The 21,972-nt window shown below is 38.7% G+C and overlaps 2 protein-coding genes and 1 long non-coding RNA gene across 13 annotated transcripts; 1 reads left to right on the top strand and 2 right to left on the bottom strand.

The window, feature by feature from the left end:
* Positions 1 to 46: 46 nt before the first annotated feature.
* Positions 47 to 14,273, bottom strand: LOC135585432 (uncharacterized). Of its 5 annotated transcripts, none has more exons than XM_065109919.1 (12): positions 14,164 to 14,273; positions 13,939 to 14,093; positions 12,526 to 12,825; positions 11,519 to 11,596; positions 10,845 to 11,431; positions 8,459 to 9,073; positions 8,230 to 8,387; positions 2,732 to 2,937; positions 2,505 to 2,638; positions 2,088 to 2,404; positions 1,901 to 2,004; positions 47 to 518 (listed from the first exon to the last, which is right to left on the bottom strand). In XM_065109919.1, the coding sequence occupies exons 3-12, from the start codon at positions 12,806 to 12,808 to the stop codon at positions 448 to 450; spliced, it is 2,553 nt and encodes an 850-aa protein (XP_064965991.1). In that variant the 5' UTR covers positions 12,809 to 12,825; positions 13,939 to 14,093; positions 14,164 to 14,273; the 3' UTR covers positions 47 to 447. The 5 variants fall into 5 exon arrangements, with proteins under 5 accessions (XP_064965991.1, XP_009402671.1, XP_009402670.1 ...); XM_009404396.3 differs by having other exon boundaries at positions 13,939 to 14,061; positions 14,164 to 14,253; XM_009404395.3 differs by lacking the exon at positions 13,939 to 14,093 and having other exon boundaries at positions 14,164 to 14,250.
* A 540-nt stretch (positions 14,274 to 14,813) lies between these two features.
* LOC135613024 (uncharacterized) lies at positions 14,814 to 17,215 on the top strand. The gene is made up of 2 exons (XM_065109917.1): positions 14,814 to 14,968; positions 16,582 to 17,215. The coding sequence occupies exons 1-2, from the start codon at positions 14,893 to 14,895 to the stop codon at positions 16,824 to 16,826; spliced, it is 321 nt and encodes a 106-aa protein (XP_064965989.1). The 5' UTR covers positions 14,814 to 14,892; the 3' UTR covers positions 16,827 to 17,215.
* Positions 17,216 to 17,594: 379 nt separating this feature from the next.
* LOC108952792 (uncharacterized) lies at positions 17,595 to 21,962 on the bottom strand. Of its 7 annotated transcripts, none has more exons than XR_010487173.1 (6): positions 21,507 to 21,962; positions 21,370 to 21,435; positions 20,752 to 20,822; positions 20,554 to 20,674; positions 20,325 to 20,431; positions 19,828 to 20,213 (listed from the first exon to the last, which is right to left on the bottom strand). It is a non-coding gene; the product is annotated as an uncharacterized LOC108952792 (long non-coding RNA). The 7 variants fall into 7 exon arrangements; XR_010487170.1 differs by having other exon boundaries at positions 20,769 to 20,822; XR_010487168.1 differs by adding an exon at positions 17,595 to 18,769 and having other exon boundaries at positions 19,795 to 20,213; positions 20,325 to 20,822.
* Between the last annotated feature and the right edge of the window lie 10 nt (positions 21,963 to 21,972).

Raw genomic sequence — 21,972 nt, 5'->3', positions numbered from 1 at the left:
CAACATGTTACATGAACATCTAGTCACCATATCCATTCTTCAGAAAGAAAGCAATAAGATACTGAACTAATATTCAGAGTCATTTACAGAAGTGACAAATTGAGTGATATTTAACCAAAAAAATTCCTGTGGTTTTTCCTCTCTTATTCTTTGATGTGGAAGCAAAAATGAGGTGCTAAGGTGCGTACAACAACAAAATGCATAAAGCAGGTTGCAAAATTTGAGCACTGGTTCAGCAACTTAAAATGGAAGTATCAACAGGAAAAGCGAGGCACAATTTTGGCTTCTGTTCCAGAAACGATGATAGTAGAGCTATTTATTCTTGAATGAGAACTTGTGGATATAACCTCCATCATCCTGTTTCATACCGAATTTTAGCAGGCAACAACTTGATCCACCATGATGTTTGTCACTATCAAATCATGGTTGGCAGAAGTTTGACATGCTCTATGAGATTCCAGTTGCAATACTGGAAGTTGCATGGATCATCAAAGAATGCTCTGGTATGAATGTCAAACCTGTGATATTGGAAAAGCACTGATGAAGTTCCAATTGTCACAAGTAAACATAATGTTTATAATTCTAACACAAAACAAAGCTACTCATCCACTTTATATTAGAATCTGATGTCCAAAACAATCTCTTTGAATACCAACTTACACACTGTGAATATCAAACTGATATAACATTGGAGGATAATCTACAAACAAATTTCTCCTTCAAAGACAGGGAAATAAATGCAAATTTTTATTCACTTGATAGAACTCTCAAGAATATCAAAGGCAAAACTAACTTTGGTATTTCGACATCAAATTTACATGTGGGAAGAAATTTAGCTGATCACATGACATGGAACTTTCAACATTTAAAAATGAGAACTAGTGTATGCATGAATTTCTTCACATAATGATGTTTGATAACAATCATACTTATGTATTGAATCTCAGACTGCACACAGATAAGATAGGACAATAAGATAAAATATGTATGCCATTCAAGCACCAACAGAAAATGAGATTGTAGTTATAGATGAATATCAAGAAAAGAGATATTGAATCAAGCATGGATAGCAAGTTACTGCTTTGACTAAAATGATAATTGGGTTAAAAACATAGACTGATTGACAAGGTATAACATAAAACAACAAGCTTAAGATCTACACTATTAACACAATACCCGGTCCACAAATGCGATGGCAAAGTCTATGAAACGTTAGTAGAGAGGAAAAACCTGATTTAGGTAAGAACCTATAGTCACATGGAAGGCTTCTCTAAGGAAAATCTGTGTCTCATTTAACGATATACATAAGGTGGAAAATTTTCCTGCATGTGTAACTAATGAGAAAAAAAAGCAATTGAAATAGGAGTTGGAGAAATTCACTTATCTCATATATACATGCTTGCACATATAAACACTTCAATATAATTTTGCAGAGAATAACATAGCATGCATGTTTGTCTAAATAGTTTTTGTAGAGAGATGCATGAGAAGGAAACCTTGTTAGCAACCGTAAATTACTGTCTTGTGATGATTATCTATACAAGACAAACTAAACCAGAGAGATTTCCCATGTGTGTGGGTATGTGGGTATGTTTTTTAGTTTCCTATTAATTTTTTGGAGGGAGAGGATGTTGGTGGTTAAGTGTAGCAAAACTGCTATAGAAAAATCAGTACATCTTGCTGTTTGTTCTCACACTCAAGTGATAGTTCTGTTCCATTTTAATCTTGTCAACTGAATGTACAAAACCTACCGTTATGTATTACCAAGCTGCCAAAAGTTGATCTTTACAAGCAAGGCTTCCCTCTAACTACCCAAAGGCACAAACAAATTTTGTTCATGGACTCATGCATGGAAAAGATTAACATTCTCAATGAATGCCAAGCATCAAGTAAGACACACCTTTCTCCTTAACAGCTATCTGCAGAGTATCAAGTGTAATTATCCCATCGGTCAAAGGGAGTAGCTCAAGCTTGACTGTGGCACTTGAACGTGCAGGAATACATCTGGGTCATTATGGAATGATGTCAAAAAGAGAGCTTTTAGACTATAGATTGAGATGGAAGATGGACATTGCAGATGATGTTACCCAAGGGGGACAGCACTCTGCAACCATAGATGTGTAAGGCCTGAGCTGTTTCTTGAAATTACATCAGACTTTATAGCAGTCTGTTGGCTCTCATTCTGAGATTTTGTTGCAATATGTACTGAACTCTGGCTCTGAACAATGCTTTCACTCTTGTCCCTAATTCTTGGCACATAATCATGAAAAGCAGCATATGAGTTCATTGGGGCTTTTGGTGTTGAGCTCAATGACAAAACTGAAGGAGAGGAAGATGTTTCCGGAGCAAGAACAGTAAATGTAAGATCTTCAGATGATAAATTTGTAGCTTTAAGGGTTAAGACCTGAAATAAGTCACAAGGTTGGAAATCATTATTTATGTTCGAGTTCAAAACCCAAATTTTGAATATTACTAAAAGCAAGAAGTACCAAAAGTTATAATACCTTGACAGGAAGTTGAGGTGCTCTTACATTAGGACTACCGGTTTGCTGATGAGACTCTGATGTTATGGAGATCATAAGATCCCTTGCAATACGTGGTTGCCAATCTGTTATATGCTTGAAGAACAATTTTGACTCTATGGCGAAAATAAATTACAAGACTTAAGATTAAACTATTAACTAAAAAATCTTGAAAGGAGCAATTATGTCATCCAGGGTCTCCATCGTACCTGTATAGTTGCAACGACAAGATACCAAGATGGCAAATTGATTTACAGGGGAAAAAACTGTCACCCCTTCACTAATACTTGACATCTTATGTGTATTTGATGCAGCTGCACCTGTTCTTGAATATGGAATTGCCTCATTGTTGCCCTTATGATCTTTGTTTGCTGTAGTTGCCAACTTGAGAATAAAAGAATGTTCTTCACCTCTCCTGAAAACGTAATTATTGTGAGATGATATAAAGCACTCATTTTGACTGATCACCACTATTTAATGAGTTATAAGTGACTATCTCTGATCATATAAATATTGAATTGAATACTAATATTTACAATTTGAATGAAAAATGTAACAGAGCCAGTACGATTAATATAAACCCATTGAAAATCAATTTGAAGTTCCTCAAGCAACAATTATTCATTTAATAATAATTCCATAATCAATCTCATATCGACAAAATATTAAGCAATTAAGATGCTTGCAAATGAAGATCAAACTAGAGTGACTACTTTTTGTAGACTGATACCGGGTGATGCCACGATAGTAGATACAGAGTATGCAGCTAATTATTACAACTAGGAAACATCCAACTTTATGTTCAGAAAGGGAAAAGGCTTTTTATAGATCTCAATAGGGACAACAGATCCATATAGCCGACCCCAAATAGTTGGACTTATGGTCTTCTTATTGTTGTATATTCAGAAAGAAAAAAATACAAATAAAGTATATATAATACAATATTATTTAGTTTTTGTTTCGTCACATAAGAAAAAGAAATAAAGTGTATCAAAATATCTAATAAAATAGTTATAGCCAAGAATTGATATTTTGGGTACTGGACCCATGTCAGTCTATAATTGAACTTAGTATGAGTCTGGTCCATGCCAGCGTACTGACATATGATAAATGCTCTATATAAGATCAAAGTCTATTGTAAGCCATAGGCATGATTTAGCTACCATCCATACTGCACTGCTAGTGAACACTTCATGTTAATCCATAACAATAAAGAAATAAAAGAAGTACGAGATGATAAAAGACAAGAATCAAAGTGAATAGGAATACTTATAATCAGGGATGGTCACGCATTAAGCCACTCAGCCAGACCCACTTGCAATTTCGTTGCCCAGCAAGGGATTTTGCAACAAAGAGGGGAGAGAGAGAGAGAGAGAGAGAGAGAGAGAGTCAAGCTTCTTACCATATTGTTCCAGCTTCCGCTGGTCCTCTTACACAAGACAATGTGTAAGCAAAAAACTTTTTCTACATTAAGCAGTGTGTTGTTTTGATTAGTCATTTAGTTGAATGCACCCAAGGGCTCACTTTTTCTACTTTGTATGATTGCACAATAGGTTTTAGCTTAATTTATTATTGCTTTCTGAATAAATGTATTTATTTTTGATAAGTGTTATAGAAATCATGGTATGCAATACCGAATCGTACTGTCCGGTACGGGCAGTATGTACCGGTCCGACGACATACCGGTACGCGGACCGCTCGGTACCGGTACAGTGCTACAGTATTACACTATAGCAATACTACAGTACTACACTGTAGCAGTGCTACAGTAAGGAGAAAATATATAAAATTGTTCGGTACGCCTGGTGTACCGCTCGGTACGCCTGGTGTACCGCTCGGTACGCCAGTACCGTACTGTACCGAGACAATCTCGAAACACCGGTACGGTACGGTATTGCATACCTTGATAGAAATACTTATCAAGGTTCGTAATTTCGTATCGTACCGACATATTGTGCTTTGCTTGGTACGGTATGGTATGAGCATACCGAGCGGTACACCAGGGTGTACCGCTCGATATGTATATATATAATATATATAAAAATATAAAAATCAATATATAAAAATAATATATAAAAAAGGAGGCGTACGCTACTTCGATGATGTCTCCTCCAGTGATTGCAAAAGGCGCTCGGGCGCTCGCCTAGGCGCTCGGGCGAGGCGAGGCGAGGCCCGAGCGCCTCGCTAATGTCCCAGGCGGCGCGCTTCAATTAGGCGCCGCCTGGGCGCTCGCCCGAGCCCAGGCGCTGGGCGCTTCGGGCGAGCGCCTGGGTAAACCGAACCAGAATTTTAGGTCTGGTTCGGTCCTGGTTCGGTTGTTAGTTGGTTCAATCGAACCAACTAAACCGATATAACCCCAACCCTAACCTGCTGTCGCTGCCGATCCCGATCGCGATCTCGTCGCTCGCTCCCGCTGCCGCTGCTCGCCGCTGTCGCTGCTCGCGCCTCCCGCGAGCCTTCCCGATGCTCGCGCCTCCCGCGAGCCCTCTCACTGCTCGCGCCTCCTGCGAGCCCTCCTGCTGCTCGCGCCTCCCGCGAGCCCTCTCGCTGCTCGCGTCTCCTGCGAGCCCTCCCGCGAGCCTTCCCGCTGCTCGCGCCTCCCTCGAGCCCTCCCGCTGCTCGCGCCTCCCGCGAGCCCTCCCGCTGCTCGCGCCTCCCGCGAGCCCTCTCGCCTCCTGCGAGCCCTCCCGCGAGCCTTCCAGCTGCTCGCGCCTCCCTCGAGGCCTCCCGCTGCTCGCGCCTTCCGCTCCCTTTCCCTTTCCCGCTGCCGCTGCCGCCGCTCGCCGCTGCCGCCGCTGCTGCCGCTCACCGCCGCTGCTGCCGCTGCCGCCACTGCTACCGCCGCTCGCCGCCGCTGCTGCCGCCGCTCGCCGCTGCTTCCTCGTTTCTCCGTCAGCAGGTTTATACTGTTAATGTGATTATATTTATTAATTATATTATATATTTTTATATTTTTATTTAAAATTTTAAATAATTATATTTATTAATTATATTTTATATTTTTATATTTTAGCGCCTCGCTTCGCTCGGGCGAGCGCCTGGGCGAGCGCCTAGCGCCTCGGGCGTTTTTGGACCTTGGCGCCTTTTGGCGCCTAGCGCTTTTTAAATCACTGGTCTCCTCCTTTTCTTCTCCTCGTCGCATCAGACGAGGAGAAGAACGCAGCCTTCTTATCTGTGGCATTCAGCGAAGACATTGAAGGCTGCAGACGTTTTCAGCCTTCGGTGAAGAATGCGATGAAGGCCGCAAGCGTCTCTGGTCTTCGGTGAAGAAACTGAGTCATTGCCTCTCCGTTACCTCCTGGATCAGGATTGTCGAGGGAGGGCGGCGCCAGATCGAGAAGCATCGAGGTTCTCCCGATTCTCTCTCTTCTCCCTTAATACTTCTTCTTCCCTCGCCGCAGCCAGGCCACAACCAAGTTGATATCACCTGGTAGTAGGCGGCGATAGTCGAAATTGACTGTTACCGACCTGTTTCGGGCGGTAACGATCGAAATATCAACCGTTACCGCCCGATATAGCCTCGTATCGTCTGATATGAGGATAGATCAACGGTATTGAGCGGTATCATTCGAAATTAAAATCCTTGCTACCTGTACAAGATAGGTATATAGATACTAAAGGATATGAGAATATTCCTTCAGTCATGATGTCAGAAAAATATGCTGCTACTTTAACCTCTATAAATTATCAATTGAGTCCTGATATCCTCTCAGCTCTACCAATCCCATAGATGATTAATTCCTTGTTTCTCCTTTTACCTCTATTCTTTTCTCCTTTCTTCTGTAATTATATCCATATGTTTGTTCTTTCCCAGTATAATTATATCAATATATTGTTGATTTACCAATAAGCCTTGAAATGCTGTGGTTCTTAAATATTATTTTGAATTGATTTAATCCTTTGCATATCTCACCTACATAGTTCTACACTACATAAGCCTTTTGCTTTTGATTTTCTTTATTCTTTGACCAATATCTAAGGTTATTTTATCTAGAAATCTAAAATAAGATCATAATCAATATCAAATTCCCCTTCCACCCTCACCCCATTTATCACTACTCCCCATCCACCTAGGTATAGTCTTAGCTCCCTTCCTACTAATAATTTACTTGGTGTAGTATAAATCAAGGTTTGACGTACCGAAACGTACCACTCAGTACGAGTAGTACGTACCAGTCCAATAGAGGATCAATACGAGCAGTACATCAATATACCCTAGTGTACTATGTGTCGATACAGCTAGGTATGTATCGTACCGACAACTGATTGGTAGAACGGTATCGACCAATAAAGCAAACCATACTCTGAATACAACTACATTCTTGTGTGATAGCAAAATATAGCCGTCTAACAATGTGTGGCCTCACATGCTGCTGAAATTTTGCATATGCAATTTATCACACATTATGGTCACATCAGTCAATATGCAAGTCAAACAATTACCTCCACAATGTGGCTAAGTGACAGAAATATTCTATAGGCAGCCATGTGAAGTGCAATTTGGAACATATTTAGTAGTCACAGTGCTGATTAAGGTGAGCAAGGTGCGCACCTAGGTGCTTGGGCAAAGCAAGGTGCTGCTAGTTCACCTCTGAAGGAGCCAGGCTAGGTGAATTCAATGAGACATGTACTTTCCATGCTAAAGCAGCAGGAGAGAGTCAGCCCAGGCACAGGCTTCATTGACTTCACCTAAATTGTCAAGGTCAATAAAGAAAGAAAAGGAGACAGTAAGATAATAGAAGAGACGCCTCTACAATAGGCATCACTTTATGGTGGAAGGACAAGAAACAGATGACAAAGATGTGATGGATACATACCTCCACTACATCAGAAAGAATACAGCAAAAAATTCACCTTTGGGTTCTTTTTCTTTTTCTAATAATCATTGTCATTCCAATTAAAGATAGACTCTTTGGATGAGAATTTCTAATAATGATGAGACTTCTCAAAGAGTCCACAAAATCTCTTTTTTCCTCTTAAAAAAGAATGACTTTGATAAACAGAATAGATCCAATACAGAACATTTAGGAAAAGAACTTGTAATGGTTTTCAGTTTCAGCACTATAGAATCCAATATAATTACATTAGAAAAAAGTTTCTCTTCAATCAATCAAAGTCATATTTCTTCAATATTTTATTTCATTAGCAATTTTCTATTTTTCTTACTTTTAGCCTTTCAGAATTCCTTTTTTTGTTAATGTTTCTAAAACTGAAGTATAATCAAACTTTTATTTTACCAACATTTTTTATTACTATCTTACATTCCATTTTGTTTCATTTTATAATGTTTTTCTAATACTAAAAAATATATAAATTATATTATATTCATAAATAATTAATTTTTGATCTTTTGATCCATCAACTAATTAATTAATTAATATATCATTTTATTATTGTTTCTGTTAAAAGTTTACTTTCTATCCTTTTATTTGCTCTCTAAGAATTTAGAATATGAAACTTGTGACATTTTTGCTAATTCTCATTGATATTTCTTTTATTTTCTAAAACAAAAGATGATTGTTTCTGCTTTGCTTCAACAATCATGCACTTTATCTACACATCTTACCTCAAGCATCCAAGAGTTTTTCTTAAGTGCACCTTTGCATTCCATGAGACTATGCCATTAGGAATTTGGTGCACATCTGTAATGCTATATAACAAATCAACAACAATAGAGAAGCAACAAAATGGGACTATTTGAAAGAACCTGAGGGGAAGATCTGGTAAGCTATGGCCATTTCCTGTCTCAATGCTTGCAATTGGCAGCAATAGAGGTGGACCACATTTTGATGCCTCCTCCTCAGAGACAATAGCTATGGCATCCAAGAATATAATTATTTCTGGTATATGAGCTGGAGACACGTTCTGCGAAAGAGAGCATACGCCTTGTATGGAATGGACAAAAGAAACTAGAGGAAAAAAAACAGCATTAATACCTTTATTTGAACACAAAGGAGATCCTCTGTATTGCATTCAGTAGCAAAAGAATGGATTTCAACTGGTTGTATAATTTCAAGCTTTCGTTGCCACCTCCTGCCAGGTAAATATATGCCTTCTAAGCCACAGTGTGCAGAAAAACGTTGTGGCTCCAGTGCGACACCTCGAAATGATAAAAGCCCCTCATTTCTTGTATCTTGATTTTTCATGAGCTTCTCTTGTGACAAGCGATCAAAATCTTCAAGATCAAAAGCAGGTTTTGAGCTAGAAAATGAAGTTATAGAGGCAGGTGGTCCTGTAATTTGAGGAAATGAAGGCATGGAGTAGCTTCTGAAGTGACCAAAAGAAAAAATTTGCGACCCAGAAGCAGGATATGCTGACTTTTGTGATACGCTTGATGTTAATGGAGGTGAGAGTGGACGAGAAGAAGGTAATGTGCGATCCAAAGGAATCAACCAATTAAGCAGCTCCCGACATGGATCGTCAATATTTGGAACCAGCAGATTGTTATGGTCTTCGAAAGCAGAATTACTAGATTGGTATTTCTCAAATTGAATAACCTCAAGGACAGGATCTTTTAAATTGTTCACTCCAACATTAACTTCTAAAAGAACCTGCATCAATGCAACAGACAGATTTAGCACAATATATTGATATATTAGCATATTTGATTGATATAAATGATACCCCTGGCATGTCATTTAGAAACAAATATCAGTAGAAACAAACTTGAGGAACCTCTGACAATTCCATGTATGAAGATTTTAGCCTTTGCATAAGCTATAACAGAGTAAATCATAGTCAACTTTATCCATCAAAGGGATTTGATAGAAATATAATGTTTTCAAGCTAGTAGTGTCGTTGAGGTTCTTTCCAACCACTAGACATTGGAACTAAATGCATCCTGATGGCTCGCAATGGCAAGCTGTAAATGGATTACTAGAAAATATGTTAGCAAGATTTTGAAAAAGCAACAAGTATGACTTGTATTCATCTAAGCATTGATCACTATAAAATAAAAAGCAAAGATATAGAAAGCAAGAGCACAACTTTGACTTATATTAATATCAAGGCATTAGAACTGAGCACAAATGAGTGACTCCCTTATGTAAGGTTTTGTTCTGATCAAGATTTAAAACACTACCTGCACCAAGTCAGTACAAACCAGTATTTACTGGTTCGGTAGAGAACCTATATGTGAATCCAACGATTTCACTCAGTCCAGTTTGGGATGGACTGTGTCACTCAGGCATCCACTAAGTTCACTGTGTCGAGCTCGTTGCCCCAACCGGTCTGGTTAACTATGGATTGTACAGCCCGATAAGTTCATCATGCTGAGCTTACCAGCCATAGATAACGAGTACCAAACTTATCAGGCTGTCGATAGTTCAGTAAGTCTACCGAACGATACCGGATGGTAAGCCTACCAAATCATACTGGCGATGAGCCTGCAGCTCGGTATATGTATTCTTTGTTTTCTTCTAAATGACAACTGTTACAGCTATTTTTTCTCTCCCTTTCTCTATTTCTCTCATTCCTCTCTCTTCCTCCATCTCCTCATCCTCCCCATGAAGTCATCTCTTCCTACCTGATATGTTGTCAACCACCTTCGATGGTATTAAATATGCAGTATGAGCACTAAAAGAAGTTCTAGTAAAAAATTTTAAAGAAGAACACTGTTCTATTAGAGCAATTTTTAAAGAATTTCCAAAAAAAATTATTTGCTTATGCTCACATGGCTAGGCACAGAGGAAGGAAAATGGAAAAAAAAAAAACAGATGTTATATGCAAACTTCTTACGGAGTTCTCTAATGCAACACAAAATAAACTAATGAATCGCCACAATATCCAACACCATATTAAATTGGTACCAAGCATCATGCTACCTAACCTTTCAATACTACTGAATTAACCTAATGAAGCATGCCGATCATCAGCAGTGAGAGACTTGCAAGAAAATGTCTAATCCAAGAATTTAACATTACATTCAATGTCTTCGTACCCTCAAACCTCAAGAAAGTAAACATATAAGGTGTCGAAAATTGTATTATTATCATAACATAAGTCAAACATAATGTTCCTGATGATTTGTTGGACATGTTACATGGTGCCAAAGAGACCCCAAAACTCTGTAGTCAGTATAGTATAAAACAGTGTCCTTATATGTCTGTTTTAACCATCTAAATTACATAATTTCTGGTGAAGGAGAACAGAAATATATTATTGGAATGACTACTTGAAAAAAGATCATAGAATATGACAACAGGCAAATAGTTGCAAGTAATCGAATAATCCACACTTAGATATCATGTGCAAGTACTACAAGGTTTATATAATTTCTCCATGACTTGCAAATAAGAAAATACCAAGCTGCTGTAAACATACCACTATGTCACCATTGGACAAAGAATAGCATTTGACAGTATCTCTAGCTACTCCACCAGATGCGTTGCCATCAAAACTACCCTTATCAACTACTGCACTGAAAACATTGCTCTTTGGGACCTTTTTTGATCCATTATTAGGGTGGCTTCTTCTCCCTACTACCTCAGAATTCATGGCAGAAGGGTCATTTCTTCTAGACCAAAGTTGTTCATCTGACTCGATGATTCTGATGAAGAAATTTGAATTTTTAAAACTTTCAAGTATAATCTCAGTTTGCTGTTTATGTGACTCCATACGGAGGAGAGACTCAGTTGCAGAAATATCATCTTTAGGACTCAAATCACTTGCAGATGAAAGGGTTTCACTATTGTTTTCCGCATTTTGGTCGACGGTTTCTTCAGGTATGCTACTTACAATCCCATTCAGACTGACTGGACTAGATGGCTTCCCTAGAGTTTCAATATGTTGCTTTTTATTTGAGCTGGATTTACCATTTCTAGACATTGCGGCAGCAACTCTAAATGGAGTTATGATTTCAGACTCCTGTTTCCATGCTGACAGGCAAACCAGTATATGCATATGCTCACCTGAGAAAAAAAAACAATTCAGATCTTAGAAAAAGTACTATTTTCAGGACTAAGAAAAAATAATTCAGAATAGAAAGAAGTAGCTACCAGGAAAAATGAATGAACGGTCCAAGGACCTCAGCTGTTGAATATCTGCTGCATCAGTCCAATTGTCTGGAAGCTCCTCTGCAAGTGTAAGCATAAAAGTAAAACCAATTGGACAATGAAATAAAACAGCTTTAAGATTTAAAAACGATGAAGCATTATAAACATTGTATTCAGATAAGCCTTGATTGAACCAAGCTTTATGGAATTGAATACACAGAATTCCTTAACTTCACTTTTCAATATATGCATTTTAAAATCATATTCCGCTACTCCGTCAATGTTTGATCAAAATGGTTCAATAAAAACATCAAATGGATTACAAATAAGTTCTAACGAAAACATAAAGGTTAATCATGTCAAAGTTTGATGGGTAAGAATACAAAAACGAAGCAAAAGGTAAAAGGAAAAGTGAACAACAACTATAGCACGATGCACCTGTCTATACCTTTTAGATAAGTATCATTCCAAATGACTACAAAAATCAACCAATTTCATGAGGGCCCAAAGAGACAGTTCAAGACTTATTTGCATATGCAAATCAAAACCAAAGAATTATGTTCTTTAATCTTATATCCGATATTCTTCTGTGACCAACAACCAAATCACATAACACATAATGAAGGTCAGTCTCAACAATGTGAATGAGCATACTCAATAAAAGTTTATAACCAAGATAAACAAGAAAAAACTTTTGAAACTGAAAACTGCAACCAGATTAACCATCTAGAACATGTTTTAGTATCTTTTGGTTCCTAGTCCTAGAGCTTGTAAACTAATGTTATAGAAAGTTTTGGTAGCTAATACTGAATTGATAAGAAAAACAATCAGGAACAGTTTCAAGCTTCACAATTATTATTGATGTAACAGTTAATAACACCAGCTTACATTAGCAACATTTAGGTCAACACACTTGCTTATCCATGTTCCAGGGATGTCTCTGCGAATTGAGATAAATATATGACTCTTAAGATGCTTGAAAAAGTGATAAGATATGCAAGTGGACATACTATATGGAATTGTTATCCAACCATCGTCTTCTAATACATCAGTATGGTTTCCTTGGTTTTTGGAAGTTGGAGCTGGTGTTGAGCTACCTACGTCAGTAATTACATCACTGTCTGTATCAGCATCATCCCCTGTAGAAGGACTTTGAAATGGGTCTTCTGCAATAAGGCCCTCCAAAGTAGAAGTTTGTCTTGAAATAGGTGTTACACCCTTGTGATTCTCAGTCTCTGCAACATTGGACACCTCAGGAACTACAGGATGGGCAGCTCGTATGAGAAAATTCATGGCTATGTTCAAATTTCCTGCAAAGTAACAATATGACCTAGATGTTAACATTTGGTCTCCCTCTTTGTTCCGTACACAAAAAGATTCTAGGAGCCCTTAACAAGTACAAGAATCACATGTATAGCAAGAGATAGGAGAAATCTAAGCTTCAAAAACACCATGAAGTTCCTATAAAGATTTGGAAAAACACATGTAACACTCAAAAGGAAATATTATGTTAGAAAGACTTATGAACAGAAGCACGCCATCTAGGCAACGAAAGTTCCTTGCAACAAGAAAATTGCAAAACACAAATTTATATGACTCACGGGTATAGGATTGAGTATTCTATGCAATACAGATTGTTACACTTACAACAAGAACATAAATAGAGCCACTGGGAAAATAATTACAAATCCAAACAAAGATATTATACAGATCGACTATTGTATTTGTATTCCTCAGCGAGTCAAAATAATCAATATTTAACAAATGATCATGTAGGCTATCTATATACGATTAAATGGATTCCTATGTCCATGCCTAACCAATTCAAGTAAATACTGCAGAAAGTCTTCTTAATTCACGTTTTTGCAAATGCCATTAACATTTCAAAGCCTAACTTTCAATTATCAATTGTTAAAGGTAGATTAATTTGTGAGATCCAGGTTGAAGATCGAGTGGCGATACAATCTGGTACGGGGTAGTTTGGCTGAATAGGTGTAAAATAAAAACTATTATACAAAATTTAATGCTGGGATTGAAATCAAGTATTGTATTATGTTGCGTATCTTTTGAACACGATAATCAACAGGATACCTCGATCGTGATCTGCATGCGCCGGCGAATCTACACAGAAAAGAAGTTAGACTCTCCTCTCTTCGTATTTTCAATACCTATCGAGGTGAGAAAAGATCTTGATACGATCCCTAGAAGTTTTATATAGACAAAAGCAGAGGTCTAAGAGAGTTGCTTCCATCAATTTATCTCGCAGAGAATCCTACCATAATTGAATTTTCTTTTTATAAAAAGATAAACATAATTAGAATCTAATTAGATCTATGTCACGTAATCTAAAAATAAGCCCATAAATACAATCCAGATCTGCTCCACCGGAAATCGGATATCCGATCGGATCCGGCTCACCGAACCTTAACGAAGCCTTTCCTCGCCTTCCACCTCACACGGCGGCAGCAAGTGCCTTCTCTCGCGAGACCAGGAGAGGGCTGTGGAGGAGCTCAGGAAAGATATTACGATCGCGGAGCACCGGATCTCTGGGACCGAGAGAAACAGGGAAGCAGAGTGACTGAGAGAGACGGAAGTGTGAGGGGAGAGAGAGAAATAGAGAAGGAGGAGGTTTGGCCTCGAACACTCACCGTCATTTGCCACCGGCGCTCGCCAGCGTCGTTGTCTCCCACCACACTTCTACGAGAGAGAGGGAGAGAAAGGGAGATCGAGGTCACGCTCGAGAAAGGGTGGAGCGGGTACGTATAGCTCCTCAAGCCTCTCGAACTTTCTGAACAAGTCCTTGAAATTTTATTATTGTTACAAACTTCCTAAAGCCTTATTCCGTCATCCACTAAAAGGACTAACATGCAAAAATCCAGAGATTTGAGAACCCTTTTATATAATTACAAAATGAACAAACTGTACTTTTATGAAATACTGACAGATTTAGGGATAATGCAAAAATAGATCAGTGTTTCAATATATAATATATTTAATTATATTTTGGATCGGATCTCTCCCTTATCGGATCAACTTGACCTCAATCTCTCCCGGAAACAACTCGAATCGGATCGGATCAGAATCGATACAAAAAATTAAAGTTCTACGTGTCTTGCCCAGATTGGGTCAACATTAGCGTCCAATTCCGTTTATAATTAGATGGGGTTGAGTCAATGGGTCAGACTTCGTTCCATATCGGATTCTATCGTAATGGATCTCATATCAAATCGGGTCGGATCGATTTATTAATAGCCTTGCTTTATATAAAGCATTTCTTTTTATGTTTTTGGTTAATCATAAAGCACCTAAAATCTCGATTTCACGACGAACGAGCGGAGGAGAACACCACTGGCGTCGCAACGGAGAAGAAAGGAGGGATGAGCGGAGACATCGGTGGGCGATCGAAGAAGCTACTCCTCCTCATCGTCGCGATATCTCTTCAATCGACCGCAGGTTCGCACTTTTCCTTGATCCCTGATCCAGAATTGGTATCTGAGATCTCATTTTGAGATCTCGTAGGAGGCACGCCCAACTCTTGGTTTTAGCTCTTCGTTACTTCTGAATCACAATGTCCTACGTTTTTTGAAGGTGTTGTTTGAATCGAATCACTTCTTTTTATCTTCTGCTCCACTTGCCTGGTTGATTTAATCTTATTCGTAGTTAAGAATGATGTTTGTTATGGAAACAATTGAGTTGTTCCAGAAATTAGCAAGTTGTTTGCAGGATGCCGCTAGAAATAGGCAAATTGTGTGTCGTTCTCAGACATCATTCGAGTTATTGGGGAAAAAAAAAAACTTTTACAGAATTTTGCAGGGGTCAGTTTGGCAGGTTTTTGTCTGTCTTCATAAAATTGAAACTAGGAATTAACTCTTCAGAGAAAAGAAGTTTCATGTCGATTTTGGGTTCTAGTTGGAAATCAAATGGTTAGAATTCTGATCCGGACTACAAGGAACTTCGTTCTGAACCGAACTTGCTTGTCTTTCTTTCGTGCAAACATGAAAACAAATGTTGGGACCGAAGATTTTTTGTCACTCTATATAGGAAAATCTGAGTTCTACCTTAAACAAATTGTCAGTAATGATCTGACGGGATTAAGGCTGAAACTATAAAACCCATGTTTGTTGTAACATGTCTTAATTGGTTGCAGCACTTGTCATCAAATATTAGTTTTCTTATTAAAAAAATATTGGTTCTTTCTTTTCGACATTTTTTTTTTCCAACCTTCATCTTATGTCGGAGGAATGGGTATCTTGCCAATTGTTCTTCCAGCCATGGGATTCTTCTAGTTGTCCTATTGATTTAAATGCCCTTGTCAGTTGTCACTAGATAGACTGAGATCTGCTAGTGTTGATACTGGATTATTGTTTGGTCCGAAAAGCTAATGTCGATAACTATGTTTAAATTAACCTTGTTACCACCATTGCTTAGACCTTCATGATCTGGAGGATTTGAGATGGTTACAGTGTCTAAAATGTAACATATGAAATTTGTTTTTGGTGATCCAGGATTTTCTATATAGAATAATACTAAATCACTTGGAAATTAAATAAGATTGGAGAACTCACAGAATAGATTCCAATTTAGCAACTTGAGGTTCAGACTGCTTCAGTCAGTAAGTCTACTTAGATGTTCTTCAGTATATCTTATATTGTTATGCTCGGTTTGCACCGACAATTTTAATCCCTTATTTAGACCACATTTCTTGTCTCTGTGAATTTTGATGCATGATGGCCAGGTCATACTATGCTAAAACAATGGTCCATAATGGTCAGGAAGTACTATCACACAATTCTGCAATCTGTTAACTTGTGATGGACACCACATACTTTAATTTATAATGTGCCAGCAAGACATGTAATGTTGGCACATGGTGTGCCCAAGAGAAATTAACTTGTGCCCAATAATTCTATTTTACTAAGAACATTTTAGATGCTTTTGTTCAGTGATACTTATGATCTGAATTTTCATCTTAGTTTCTCTTTTGTCATTTCGAGTGTCTTGTACTTCCTCTTTTCTATCTTAATCTAGTTGTTCATGCATGTGAGTAGACTTCTCTTTTGTTGTAGTTCTGGCTGACGATCCATCAAGTTCAAATGATGCAGCCAAGGCAGAGGCTAACCCTTCTAAGTCTGCTAGCAACATGAGCCGTGAAGTATTTTTCATATGCTTGGCAATTGCAGGAACTGTGCTTGTGTCGGTTTTTCTTTTCAAGCTTTGGCAGAAAAAGAAGAGGGAAGAGCAACATGCTCGTCTCCTGAGACTGTTTGAAGAGGACGACGAGCTGGAGCTCGAACTTGGTCTTCGAGATTAGGAAGCATGACCATGCAACTTTGTGCACTATTGCGGCTGAGGTCATGTTATTGGAGTAAACTATTTCATGATGATCACAGGGTTGTGAGTTATGTTAGTGTGATGCTTTCTTCAGGAGTTGCATATATTTGCACCAGCACTTGAGGTATAGTTTGTAGTATTTCACCACTATTAGCCAGAGCATTTGCACTTGTTTAGAAGATATCATCGTAATTATTCATTTTCATGAATTCAGTGTGTATGAAGGTCGAAGTTGTCGTAGGTCTCAGTTTGATATGGAATTCAGCTGATATCAGAACCTGCTCTGTTGTATGCATGCCATTGTCTTTGGCGTTCACAAAGAATGTACCATCATTTTGTCTTCTAAAATGCGTCCTGCAATTATGTGAATCTTGGAGTTACTTCAATTTCGTCATATTTTTCGTTTTAGATCCAATTCACTTGATTTTCACGTATGCCACAGCAAATGCAGCTGTCTGATAGTTTCGATCTTGAAGGTATAATTTAATTAGTAGCATTTGATATTGTCTGAAAAATTCTGGATGTTGATCATCATTTATCATTTTTGATCCTTAATGCTATCGGATTTGTTCATACCACTTAATATGTATATGTATGTTAACTGTTCAATATCACATGTTGCCTCTCACTTGCAGCAATCATTCCACAAGCAAGCCTTCTCACACATCCACGTCTATCTGTATCATTTACAATAGGGTTCATCATCCTAGACTACAAACATAGTACAGGACTCATTTATTCTATTTCAAGCTCATGATCTATCAAGAAAGCCATAGGAATAACAGGGGAAAAATCCATAGTTTAAACAGCATATTTAGCATAAACCTTGGACCATTTTCTAAGGGAAAAAGGTTATGCATTTAATCTGCTGAAATTTTCTTTGACATCTGATGTTATTATATAGTGTTTCGATACAACCTTCTAAAGAAGATAAATTGGCAAATACAAAACTACCCCACCCTTCACTATTCAATTGAAGCTCTGATCAAAACAGAATCCGCATGAATCTTAGGTTTTTTGCTTAAACATTGAAAGACCGATCAAAACAGCATCCCACCTGAATCTTACGTTTTTGTTAGGACCTTTTTTCTGAGCTTTTGAATAATGTTTATTGAGTCTGTTTAGTTCAGTTGTTTATTGAGTTCAGTTACAGTCAAATAGAGAGTTGTTTATTGAGTTCAGTTAGAGTCAAATAGAGATTTATTTAATATTTATTTATTATTAAGAGTCCAAGTCTCGATGGACTCTAGGTAGAACTCTATAAATAGTGATGTAACCCTTTCTTTGAATCAATCAATCAATGAAATGTTATTCCACTCTATGGACAAACCTTAGGAGGTCGATCCCCTCGAAGTGATCAAGGAGAGTCGATCCCCTCGAAGCGATCAAGGAGGTCGATCCCCTCAAAGCGATCAAGGAGGTCGATCCCCTCAAAGCGATCATTATCATTTCCTTTTCTCCACTTTCTTCCATAATAAGACTTTAGGATCTTATCAATTGGTATCAGAGCGACGATAAGACTTTAGGGTCTTATCAATTGGTATCAGAGTAGCGATCCTCAACGTTCTCGTTGTAGTTCATCATCTCAAAAAAAAAAAAAAGGGAAGAAAGAAAGAAATAAGAGAAAGAAGAGAGAGAAGTCGAAGCCACGCACCCTTGCTTCCCTTGCTTGCGGCTAGCCCATCGCCGGTCGTCGCTGCTCTCCGACCAACGATCTACCCTGCCCCGCTTCCGACCAGAGTCCACCGTGGCCGTCGCCTCCCACTCGAGTCACCATCGTTGCTAGGAGACGACGCTGCCAGCGTCTCATCCTACCGTAGCCCCGCTCCCCTTCTCAACCGCCGCTGCAAGGCAACTTCTTCCCCACCGTCGTTGTTGCTTCCCGACTGCTCCATCACTGCCGCCCGCCTCCCAGCCGCAACCCTAATGAAGATGTTGAACCAATTAGAGGGGAGCCGAAAGCTAAGAATGTGGACTCCGATCATGAAGGTATAAATTCTAATGAAGATGTTGAACCTACCATACATACAATACATACATTAGCCAACTACTCTAACCAGCAAACTATGGAAGTTGGCGAAACTCTGGAGCATCAACCTATTATAGTTTTGATTGATACTGGTAGCACTAACAATTTTATGGACAGTGAGACTGTTGACCGATTGGCCCACCACATTGAAGACTATGACAGATTCGAAGTAAAAATCGTTGATGGATGAATTTTCACTCGTGATAGCAAAGATACAAAGATAAAATTGATTATACAAGGCCAAAAGTTTCTTGCAACGATTACTACACTGAAAGACCGACCTGTTGCTTACACTATCAAAAAGTGGATATCATACTTACTTGATCAACGGGTTGTGATGCGTTGCAAATAGTCTATAACTAAAGTGTTGAATGAGAAGCTTCCCGAGATTAATGCTGCTCAGCCTTGAGGACAAAGCTGATTTGAAGAGGGAGGAACTATTAAGACCCTTTTTCTGAGCTTTTGAATAATGTTTATTGAGTTTGTTTAGTTCAGTTATTTATTAGTTTAATTAGAGTCAGGTAGAGATTTATTTAATATTTATTTATTATTAAGAGTTCAAATCTTGGTGGACTCTAGGTGGAACTCTATAAATAGCGATGTAACCCTTTCTTTAAATCAATCAATCAATCAATGAAATGTTATTCCACTCTGTGGATAAACCCTAGGAGGTCGATCCCCTCGAAGTGATCAAAGAGGACCGATCCCCTCGAAGTGATCAAGGAGGGCCGATCCCCTCGAAACGATCATTATCATTCCCTTTTCTCCCCTTTCTTCCACGATAAGACTTTAGGGTCTTATCAATCGGTATCAGAGTGACGATAAGACTTTAGGGTCTTATCAGTTTTTTGCTTACACATTGTCTTGAGTAAGAGGACCAGCAAAAGGAGGAACACCATGACAAGTGAGCTTGACTCACCCCAGGAAGACGAGAAGATCCCTACTTATCTGATATCATCAGAAGTTTGCCCCTCTTTTCCCATTCCTTTCTTCGTCCCAATCAATAAATTCAACCGGAAGAAAGCTAGCCAAAAGGATCATCCCCCCTGCTTACTTTCAGTATTCCTATTTGGTGTACACTCATCTCCTTCGACTCATCACTCCATCAGGTCTCCAGCCACCTCATATAGAGAATGGTATATCTCTCCCAATCATCTCCTTCCATCGTGCCTCGTGTGAGCCTTGTGATTCTTGATATCGAGTGTAACATTGCAGACTTCAGGATGTTACTGCTTTCTTTTTGCCTTGATTTGTATGCAATTGCAGAAGTCCATTCAGATTATTGGTGTTAGATGTTGAACTTTAACATTTCCTTCTAACATCCAAATAAGAGTATACCTGTCAGATAAAAGATGACTTAATACAAATATGCATTCAAACTGGAAAAATATGACACTAATCAACAGCATATTAAATGACAAAAAAAAGGTCCAGAAGCTCAAGGCATACCTCAGGCTTGCATATCTGCATACTCTTTGCTCATCATCTTCCCTGCTATTAACATCCTCTTAGGAAGGAGGCATCTTTAATGACTTCTAAGGGCCTGCATATCTTGACTGTTCAGAGGCACAAAGGCAAGAGATGGTTGATTATTGTTATAAACATAAAAGAATTAAAGCAAAAAAAAAGGGGGAGTAGCTGGGGGCACTAATGCAGGCGTTAGAGCTCAATGTATTACTTCTGCCGGTGACAGGGTTCCTCTCTCTGGATCGCTTCTTGGCAATTTCATTTAGATCTTGATATATAATAGGGAAGATTGCTGAGCATATTATATAGCCGCCTCCAGTAGTGTCAAATTGCTGCAAGGTAAACATGTCAGGACTCGGGACTGATACTTTTTGGCAATGGGTCTTGCAAGTGCTATAAACCAGATTACTAGTATCAAGGAAACACCAGTCTTGTCTTCAAGTGAACAGAACTTCAGCCAATTACCGTCACAATCTTTGCCTAAAACAATCCAAAAATGAATGATCAAACTTGGAGAAAGGTAGAACATTTTGAATGCTAGGGAACTGGAAGCCTGATGATTCTTCTCTAACAGCAGTACCATCAGGCATTTGGATGCCTGATGATTCGAAACAGGTATGCATTTGAAAACTTAAAGAATGCTATAAAGTTTCTTGAATTGAATATGTCAAGTGGTATTAAACCAAAGATCACATTTTTACTCATGTTAACCCTCATAACATAATTCTGAGCTTCTTTGGCAATGGAAAAAGAACATAAAAGAGAGATTAACGGCAAGATATTATAATAGTTTATGGATACCAAGCAAATAAAAACAGAACATGCAAACTCCTAGCATGTGTTTTCTAACCAAAAAAGTTTGAATCATAGATTGTAATGTTCTTTCTGACTAAAATCTTCAGTATTAAATAATCCCAAGTGTTTTTGTTCAGTAGAAAGAAATTGTCATCAAAATTTTCGGGAGATTTCATTAAATAAACGAAACCAATACAAAAACATCAGATTAATCCCCAAAAACGTAAACAACCTCCAAAAATTTACTCATTTCACAAAGAGGATAATTGTCAGCGCAGCACCAACAGCGGCAGAAATCCTGTAACCAATAAACTGAAACATCATCACCCTATCACCCCACGAAACATACCCAAGAAAGAGGCAAGTCACCTGGATCACATCGTCGGTAGAACTTCCCGACATTGCAACACCACCAACACGTTATAAGGAAAGAACAAAGCATATCAGAAACCAACAAGATCAAGGTAAGCAAACCGATATCAACACAAAACAATGGGAACTACAAGAACCGAACGTGAGCGGCAGCGGACCGTGATCATGCCGGTAAAGCGGTTTCCGAAGTCACGTAAGATTTCCTCGGATGTGCAAGCAACGCGTGCCACCTCGCCTCCGGCCACTTGCCACGCACTTGGAAGAAAACCCGAGAGGAAATCTCGAATCGGAGCGGCTGCTTACAAGAAAAAGAACTCGAGAGAGGGAGGGGGAAAGAAAGAGAAGACATTGGGGAGTTAGGGTTTTGGATTCGTCAAGTGAGGAATTAGGGTTTTCGGCGGAGTTCGAGCGGATGAGGAATTGCTCGTTGAAGTGAAGCGGAGTGTTTTCGGAATTAGCGTGC

This window comes from Musa acuminata, chromosome BXJ2-5 (assembly GCF_036884655.1).
Source record: "Musa acuminata AAA Group cultivar baxijiao chromosome BXJ2-5, Cavendish_Baxijiao_AAA, whole genome shotgun sequence".
Lineage (NCBI taxonomy): Eukaryota > Viridiplantae > Streptophyta > Magnoliopsida > Zingiberales > Musaceae > Musa > Musa acuminata.
This window is presented reverse-complemented; position numbering and strand designations above follow the sequence as displayed.